The sequence below is a fragment of the Toxotes jaculatrix genome, chromosome 16 (assembly GCF_017976425.1).
Source record: "Toxotes jaculatrix isolate fToxJac2 chromosome 16, fToxJac2.pri, whole genome shotgun sequence".
Lineage (NCBI taxonomy): Eukaryota > Metazoa > Chordata > Actinopteri > Toxotidae > Toxotes > Toxotes jaculatrix.
This window is the reverse complement of record NC_054409.1, coordinates 12,076,006-12,085,794: the sequence shown is the minus strand read 5'-3', so window position 1 is coordinate 12,085,794 and position 9,789 is coordinate 12,076,006. Positions and strand designations below refer to the sequence as shown.

Sequence of the window (9,789 nt, the reverse complement as noted above, 5' to 3'; positions counted from 1 at the left end):
TTTGTCAGTTTCAGACCAATTCAGTAATAAGGGTAGTTTGCACAGCAGGGAGGTTTATGTAACGTCGACTCAGGCGACATGGCCTGACTGACATCAGCTTGTCACAGTTTTTACTTTATAATCCAACATATTTGAATTGACAATGGATATAGGACACTTCACATCCCAGAGTGAGAGCAGACAGATTTTTCATCATGCCTAATCCTTGCACACTTGGCGTGTCTGTCATTGTTTGGATCTTCCGATGTTGCTTCATGTTTCTCGAACACGTATAACTGTTTGTTTTGTATGTCTTCCTCATGTTGCTGTGGTGACACTGTTTCAGTGCTGTCACAATGGTGTTCAGTTGTCTACCAGCTGTGAAGTGTGTGACTGTTTACTCTGTGGATCTCCGTCACAGACACACACAGTTACTCTCAAAAGCAGAGAAATATTGTTTACCCTTCGAAAGTGGTGGTTTAATACTCATAGGCCTGTCAGGCTTACAGTTAACATTTTTCTCTATTTTTTCAGTTCATGTGCACCACAAAAATGCTGTCACAGGATCTCCATGTCTGTAACCCTTTAAAAAAAAAAAAAAAAAAAAAAAACAAAACGTTTCAACTAAATGGTTCCTTGTGGCATTTTGCTTCCTTTTTTTCTTCCCACTTGTTCCATAGAAACATGTTTGGCATTAAAGGTCCCTTTGTTAAAGTACTTCCACCTGTCTGTAAGGACATGTGCACACATTTTTACTGCTGTATGTGTGATAGCATCGCATGACGGGCAGTACAAGCAAGCAAAAGCGAAACCAAATGAAAAATGGATGGTATCTTGTCTTGTTGCAACTTTTTTTTTTTAAACTGAACTTTGTTATGAACTTTGAAAAACAAATGTGGAGTACAATTCAGAAAGCCCTTACCTCAGTGATAAACAAATGTCTATTCTTCACTCGTCTATAAGTGTGTGTAGGAGCAGGGGTGAGTGGATAGTTAACCGAAGTCATGCATGATGTTTTTAAGTCATACTAGAGATTGAGAAAGCAAACATGAAGTATGAATGTCTTTTTGTCTTTTCAACTTCAGCCTGGAGTGAACTCCCCTATGTATGTGAAATGCAAAAGAAAAGGAGGTATGGTTAGCTATGCACACATATTGTTAGAATGTTTTTTGTAGACCACAGTCATGTTATATTATATTGACACTGGAAATGTTTAAGTCTTAATATTTTCATTTCAGTATTTAAAATTATATTCAAGGTGAAAAGCATTTGAAAAACCATGAAGGTTCACGAGGGACCAGTATTTCTGACTTCAGATGGTGAATCAACCCTGTATCACATCAGCAAACACACTTCAGTCATGTCCTATAAATGCTAATGAAATGTGGCATACATTAATCTCATGAGGTAACTTGTAAGACAAACTCATCTCTGCATAAAAGACTCAAGAGTGCATTGACAGGGCATGTTTTGACTTCCTGTGAACTGTGTGACTTTGGTGGAACGCAGGAAATTGGACTTATCTCTCATTGTGATCAGTGACTCTCGATGGGAAAGCAACAGTTTAAACCCCTATCTTCAAAAACTGAGATTAGCCAAACAGATGTTCAACTTGCTCTTTTTTTCATACAGTCTTACACAATCTCATACAATATCTCATCTTTTCCATCACCATCTCTGTGTAAGATCAGAGTCACATTTTGCTCCAACTTTACAGCCACTCATTATATCATCATAGTCATCATCCACTGTACTCAAGGTCATCCTGGGAGATCTCAAGGCATTCCCAGGCTAGACTGGGTATCTAATCCCTCTAGTATGTCCTGGTCTGCCTTGTGGTCTCCTTCCGACTTATGTACGAAGCATGTGTAGAGGAATTGTGATCAAATGTCTCAGTTTGAGTGCCAAACCTGTATAAAATCTTTGTTTTTTCAAAATGTTTATACGGTCTTTAGAAACCTGATTTGTGTGCATAGCAGTTAAAAACAGGTAATGTTCTGTTTCCCTGTTTGGCCCCATGTTGTGTCACAAATCCAATGATTAATGCAGACACACAAAGTTTCTCAATCACATGACTTTAAAGCCTAACTGGCGCAAGCGCTGAGCTGAGTACACACACAGCCATGTTGTAAAAACTAGGCGCTGACTGTGATTTGTGCTGACAAATACAACCAGTCACTAGGCAGTTACAGTAACACAGTATAATATCTATATAATATATTTTTTGTTGTTTTTTTTAAGGTATGTAATGTTGTAATGTAAGGCAAAACATTGATGTTGGAAAAAGAGGGACATTGATGTGTGTATCTACGTTTCATGATAATTCATCCAGTATTCCCTCTAAATCACAAACATCGATTTGTTAGAAACTCAGAAATCCATTGCAAAACATTTTCTGACCATTGCACAACAGATGTGTGAACTGCTTCATGTTACACAGGCATGTCAGTTTTGCCATCTGAGTCTCGTTCTAACTTGCCTTCTCTTCCTTCCATCCCCCACACGTCTGGAGAACACACCTATTTTTTTTCCAGTGTAATAGTCCTCAGGGTAAGAGCGTGTGTGTGTGAGAACATGCACGTTGTTTATTCTCTAGTTCTCAGGAGAAGTGAGGTGTTTAATGTGGTCAAATCTTCGCCATGTTTAACATTTTTACACATTAAATTATACTTGCAACCTGAAAGCTGCCACACAAATGAAAATAATTTTTCCCAGGGATGCCAGGGCACTGAGTTTTGTGACTCAGCAATTAACTGCAGCATGCCAACAGTTTGCACTCTGCTAATGAAACGTAAAATTGCTATGTAATTGTTAGGGTGTGAGCAAGAGTGTGTATTTGACTAGGTCTATTCAAAGATAAAGCAGAGGGAGGAGGAGGTGATTTCATGTGTGTGTGTTTATGGAAAAAAACAGGCAGGTATTCACAGGTCTCAGCTTTCTTCCTCTTCCCTCCTTCTTTTGTGGCAGATTCCCTCAGTGAAAGAGAGGAACTTCAAATTCCTTTTCAAGGACCCGGGAGCCTGAGCACACATTCACGGACACCTGGACGACCCTGCAACCAAAATCTCAACTCCACATCTTACATTTTAAGGGTGCCAGGGCCACACTCTTTTCCTTTTGTGAGTAGATGGGTTTTTGTTTTGTCGAATTTTGCTCTTTGACTCTGCGCCTGCCCTGAAGCCAATGTTGAACACATTGCTGTTGTTTTGGTGGGAAACCTGAATGACGAGATGCTTTGAGAAGTAGAATAACTTAAACACTACTACTTACTTATCAGTTAACCTGCCCTGCTGACGAGTTTTGGATAACGGTCAGTCTTGTCTCTTACATCTTTGCAGTGGCTTTTACACACCAGTGAATTTATTGTACAGGCCGGCTTTGATGCAGCACTTTGTTGAGCAGTCAACTTGTGTGGCTCAGAATGGAGTTAGAACATGCTATGGATTTCACTGATCAGTTAAGAGTATAAAAATAGTGAAGCAGGGCTTTATGTCATAGATAGCTCATCAGTGTTTTATGCTGCTCTTTCTGCTATGCTAGTAAATGTGTGAGACACTTTGTTCATTGTCTTAGGCGTTGTTGAATCACACTGTGTCCTTTAGCACACTGATCATAAGCAGCCCTGGCTCAGGCTGAGTCAGTCTCAGTGTTGATTTTCTAAAATATCCTGAGTCACAATCTGTGAACGTAATGTTCATGAGGAAACATGTAAAGCTGGAGTTGTAAGGAAGAGTGCTTACCTGTGTGTCTTACGTGAGAGAAAAAAAAAACTTATGCAAAATTTGCAAAGCTTCAGATTGTAAATTTGTTTCTCAAACTATTGTTGTGTGCCCTGCAGACTGTTAGGGTTTTTTTTTTATTTTGGTCATTTGTATGTGATGATTTAAAAGTAAAATATGTTTGAGGGCGTGTCGCCACACAACAAGCAGCTCGCAGTCCTGTACGAAGTTACCTGTACAAATACACCATCTCCAAAGGCTGTCCTACTTGCACACATTATCTTGTTTTGTTTTGTTGTTATTGCCATTGTTAGACCAGTGTACAACCAGAAACATAGAAACAAGACTTTATGCTGTTAAATATTTGGTCAGTTTTTGCAGATTATTGAAGCGAAGCATGAATTTTACATGTAATCTGAATGAGATCCATTTAATGAATCCATTTTAATGTAAAAACACTTGCAATTAACTGAAATCCTCAAACTACTTGGTGAGAAACATCACATCTCACCAATCTGTCGATTGTAAACTCTCCCTGTCATATATATATATATATATAATGTTTACCATATTCTTTAATGCATACAGAGCTTGTAATTAAATGCAAGGGTCCTGAAGGCAACATAGTCTTAAATGTTAAGTTTGTGCTTTATGCACAACATAGTCACATACTGCGGCCTATATAATGAAAGGTCCAATGATTATTATTCTTACCTCTGCTAAAAGGGGTCCTTTTCATTGCTCCAACATTAAAACCAGTTTCAACAAGATCAGTCCAGCCAGGCTGGGACAGTATAGTCCAGTAGGCCAGCCAGTAACGCAGAGAGCTCACGATATTAGGTCAACATGGGCCAAACTCACTGAGCATAAGAGGCATTTCACCTACAGGATGTTTGCAATGCTTTCTCTCTTTTTCTCCTGCAAGTTGGAAGAGTACAATGGTTGCAACACCTGAGTTCATTTAGGAGAGCTGCACAAAGAGAAGTGAAAAACTGGATGTTGCAGTGCAGAAATATTCACATGCATTTCAACATTTGAAACAAATTCCACTTTGTTCAGTTAGTGAATCAGATTGTTGGACTGTAATAGAGATTAAATCACTGGCCACACAGTCAGACATGTCTGACTGAGCCTAACCTTAGGACATCCATTTCAGTTATCCTGCAGAAAAGACTCTCTGTCCTCTCTTTGATGTTTACTTATTGTGTGTTTGGGTGTCTTGTTCATTCATTCATTCTTTCCCCTCCTCTCACCTTACACTCCCTTAATAGCCCAGTGTTTCCTTCCCTCCTTCCACCCCCTTTCCTGCGATGTCCACCCCTTTCCCTCTTCTCCAACCGAGAGGCATCGACCACAGCCTGCCAACCTGTAGAGAGACTCAGTGCAGTAACCATGGTGACTGTGTGGGTCCTTCGGGTGGTGGTACCGTTCTGATTTGTGAGTGTGACCTGGGCTACCAGGGCGAATTCTGCGAGGACACGGTCAACGGGGCGTTAAATGTGCCGCTGACCCTGAGTGTGCTGGGCGTCATCGTTGGGTTGCTGATCCTGGCTTTCATCGTTGCCAAGTTGCGACGGAAACAAAAGAAGAAACGCAGGTAGTAAAGGGAACAGGATACACCTACGAGTAGTTCTGTTCTATTTTTTGTTCTCAAGGGAATATTTAAATGCTTATTTGATTTCTTTTCAAGAGTGAGAATGACACCAGTCCCAACCTATACTATAGCTGGAGTTTTTAGGTGGTCCACTTTTGAACTGTAGAACTAGGCTGGTTTCTCCCCACTAAGAGTTTTATGCTATGCACTGTGGTTTAGACAGGGGATTGATATCAGTCCTGTCATCTCACCCTCGAAAAGAAAGCAAAAGGTTGTACTTTCTGAATTATATGATGTTTTTCAATGTTCCTTTTAACAGTCAGTTTCTGGGAACTCTTTCCAGACAAACACAAAAGGGTATGTTTTTAATAAGCCTAAGTTGTTTGTGGTATAGAGAAGAAGGAAAACAGGATAATAAGCATTTAGCTGTAATAATCACCTTGGCTGAACAGACAAAGAAATGAGCAGCAGAAACTTCATCGACATAAAATCCAGAGAAAAAGACGTCTCAGTCTTGCCCAGCATTTGATTGACAGGTGATCATTTTGTCCCCCTTGTGTAAAATAAACTGTAAATAAAGGGTTTGGTTCAAATTTGTAAACATGTAATCCCTCTTGAATGTTAAAGCTTTCATCACTTAACTGAAAATGATAGACCAGCAACAAAGGCAGCTGTTTAAAACCAGGCTTTGGCAGAGACCTTTCAGAGAATGTTTGGAACGTCCATTGGACAGTGTCTATTTTTGCTGCATGCTGGTTTGTGGTTGCTATGTGTTCAAACATAAACAGGTATGTTCACCTGTTGTGCCTTCACCTGGTTGACACAATACCAGTTACATTAACCTAAGATGAGAAAATGTTTTTCAAATGAATTGTACGTTTTTGCTCCATTGTCAACAGGAGAAATATTGCAGAAAACACTGGCTACAACGTTGCTCTGTAATGAGGGGAAATCTCCATTGTAACTAAGGTAAGGAAATTGCTGGAAATATTTATTATTTCTTGTTTATTTATTCATATATTTTACATTTTGGGAAAGTGTTGGAAATCAAATTTGAGTATAGATTATCTGTTTGGAATGTAAAATGTATAATTTAATTTCAATATGTATAATATTTCAATAAGTTTCCTTGTATACCAACAAATTGTTTACATTCAGTGTTTTTCACCAAAGCATATTGTTTGTGTTGAGTGCATTATATGTATTGCAGCAAGAAATATATATATTTTTCCCCTCTGATTCACACATTGCTACGTTTATTAGCATGTTACTGCCACCAACTATATTTGTAAGAATGTGAACTGCAGCGCACGCATGTATATGAGGATGCAAGTTTTTTGTGCACGATCACAAGACAGGAAAACAACAACAACAAAAAGGGCATCCGGTGTTGCTCCACAGCACTACTAGTGGTCAAAAATTCCACAAATCACTTACAGGTCACAAACTGCTTGAACCTTACATGTGTCTTACATGTCCTTAAGCATCTATAGGTGGATTTTAGGTTAAGAACTACCTATTTTAAAATGGGCAAAAAGCCAGAAACTGAATTGAGGGACGAGAAAAAACAACAGAAAATTAAAAAAAATTAATATTCTCTCATTCTCATCCAGGTCAGTCATTGTGGCCAGTGACACTTCCATAAGCTTTCCTCTGCAGAGAGGTAACAGCACACCTTGTTTAATGGAACCAGGTCTACTCTTCTACCATGGCACCAGACTGTATGACTCTGACACTTAACTGAACTTCTAAGAGACAAGGTTTACTAGTGACACAACTTCACTGCTGTAACTATGTTTTTCATATGTCAGCCGATGATACTGATCAGAAATGACATGCATGTAGCCTACAAATGTCTCCAAAGCTCTTAGGTGGTTCATTTAGACAGGTGAAAGTAGTAAATTAGTAAATTATAGTAAATTATTTAGGTAGATGGGGTAATATAGCTGTGCTGTTTGCAAACATCATACTTTCAGGGATAAAAGTTAAAAATTTGAATTTTTAACAAAATCAAGTGATATCTGGAAAACATAGTTCTGGGAATTAGGCTTTGTCTACTACCATTATTTGCTTATTAGTGCAATAAAAATATTTTTATATTTACCTGTATAGTGCATTATATTCATTACTGGCTACAAGTTTTGAACCTGCAGTTCACTGATGTTGATGTAAAATTGTAACCTTTAGTCCCAAAAGTAGATGCTACCATTTTGGTGTGAAAAAATTATGTTTTGTATGAAACGTGATAGCCACAGGATTACATTTTCTATCAATGTAATGATCTGTTGTTAACGTTTGTATTTGGCATCATCATCATCATCAGAAAAATGTTCACAGAGGACATTTGTTTTCAGCTAGAGTATCTGTTATCCACTTTTAATGACTACAGCATTATTTTTATGTTTATGTTTAGACACTAACATCACTTGGTGAAGGCAAGGGAAAGACTGTGGTCTGGTTTGATACAGAAATAGCTCCCACTGAAACTAGATGTCCATGAATCAAAACTACAATCTTTCCCTAAGCTTAACCAAAGCGCTTTTCCTGCCTAAACTGAACCATAGGTGGGTCTCTGGTCTGCTGATTTTTTAATAAATGAAATGCTTTATTCCTGCAAAAAAAAAATAAAATAAAAATATGCTGCCTATGAAGATAATCCAGCCAGAGATTACATTTGCTGTTGAGAGTAAACAAGCATCGACTCCTGACAGAAAGTTCCTCTCCGTTTTCCACATTGTGCACTTTCATGTTTACTACGTCTGTATGCTTTTAAATCAGTCCCTGAGCTAAGTTCTAGATCGATTACAACTCAGATTTATTTTGACACAAATAAACCTGTGTGTGTGTGTGTGTGTGTGTGTGTGTGCGTGCGTGCGTGCGTGCTATAGAGTGGCCATCCATCAAAATCTGGTCCTTACTGAGTAATAAAGTTACTGTAGATAACTTGATTAGCTTGTGTTGTGCTCTTTTGTGCTGTATTATTTATTTTGTACACTACTGACTGAATTACTGCTTTATTTGCCTTTTTGTAATAAATGTGATAACCACAAGCTTCAGCATGATGCATAACTTTTTTTATGATCTCATCTATGTCTTCTTTTTTTGTGTTGCTGGATTACACAGTTTCGTAATAGAGGGATTATAACAGGTTGAACAGTTTGTCGTTTTTGTGATGAGTCAGAATGACAACACTCTTGCAATGAGCCCTGTAAATATCTTCCTGATTTTCTGTGAGAGAACGACGCGAGCATGTACACTTTTCCTCACCAAATGAGGAAAACAGTGACTGTTGATTTTTATTTTGACTAATACACACAGCCTGAATCTAATCTGGTATCTAGCACTGAGGTACAAACATAGCCTTACTGACCAATTACCATCACTGACTCTGAAGGAAAAAAGTGTGAGAACAAACTATGTCAGCCATCCGAAACCAAAATGTCTGCGCACACCTTCCCAGATCCTGTTTTGCTTCATTTTAAATTTCCTCTCCAGTTATGGATGTTTGGCACAGTATAGTTTAAAACACAAGACAGTCTGTTGTAATTGTCCTTTGGCTTTATTGTACTTGATACATAGATTGTACTGTCATTTTTAGTTGTTTTTGTGAATTTATCTACTAGCATCAAGGATGTCTGTTCTCTTGGTCTGTTTCATTAACATGTATCTTTTTTAATTATATAGGCAGAAAACATATTGCTTCACTGGGCTGTTTACCTGCTCTTCTTCTTTATATAATGTACAAATCCCCAACAAGCTAGTGATTTATATGTAACTGCTTTTTAAATGCCTCATATGTGTATAAATAAAGTCAGCTGTTAACAGGTTTGTTTTCTCTTGATCAGTACGTCAGGTAAGATCTTGCAGGTTCTTGCAAGAAAAAAGAAAGAAACATTTCTTAATATCATGAATTAATTGGAGCAACAATAGGACTTTATTTGGACGATCAATAATTAAACTCAGTTTGTTCTATATCTCAGTCCATAACCTGTCTCATCAGGCTGTTACTTGTTACTTGTTATTGTTAGCATCCATGCTAGTCGTTAACTTGCCACAGGTATACTGTCTTCTAAGTAAAAGTTATCTAATAAGTTGAGTATTAATATTTGACATACTAATGACAATATACGAATCTTATTATTTAATCTAAATATTAATAATAATAAAGAGTAATTGTTTTCTCACTTAAAAATCATTATCAAGTTGTTGCAACATTCTTACAATCTGCTGTAAAGTGTCAGTGTGTATTAACAGTATAAACAGACATCTGTCAGTGTGTGTGTGATGTGCATACATCAAAACACCAAAACATGGTCTGCTGGCTGTTTTCACTCTCTCTGGGATCCAGTGACATGATGGTATGAGCTTCAGTGTTTCCTAAACTCAGCAGGAACCATGGCAGGGAATGACTGATCTGCTAAACAGACAACAGCATTTGTTATATGAGAAAGTATGTATCTATTTCAACAAGGAAAAGGAAGGAACTGCCATCAGGGT

At 38.0% G+C, this 9,789-nt stretch overlaps 1 protein-coding gene across 1 annotated transcript; it reads left to right on the top strand.

Annotated features, from left to right (window-relative positions):
- The first annotated feature begins 142 nt into the window (after nt 1–142).
- LOC121195125 lies at nt 143–8,348 on the top strand. The gene is made up of 5 exons (XM_041058384.1): nt 143–170; nt 2,824–3,098; nt 4,970–5,295; nt 6,192–6,261; nt 6,906–8,348. The coding sequence occupies exons 1-4, from the start codon at nt 143–145 to the stop codon at nt 6,232–6,234; spliced, it is 672 nt and encodes a 223-aa protein (XP_040914318.1). The 3' UTR covers nt 6,235–6,261; nt 6,906–8,348.
- Nucleotides 8,349–9,789: the final 1,441 nt, after the last annotated feature.

What these genes read in the sequence shown, in the direction of transcription:
- LOC121195125 (XM_041058384.1), top strand. Translation starts at nt 143, where the DNA reads ATGGATATAGGACACTTCACATCCCAGA. An exon ending in AGGACACTTCACATCCCAGA is followed by an intron (nt 171 to 2,823) that starts GTGAGAGCAGAC and finishes GTATTTGACTAG; the next exon opens with GTCTATTCAAAGATAAAGCA. An exon ending in AAACAAAAGAAGAAACGCAG is followed by an intron (nt 5,296 to 6,191) that starts GTAGTAAAGGGA and finishes CATTGTCAACAG; the next exon opens with GAGAAATATTGCAGAAAACA.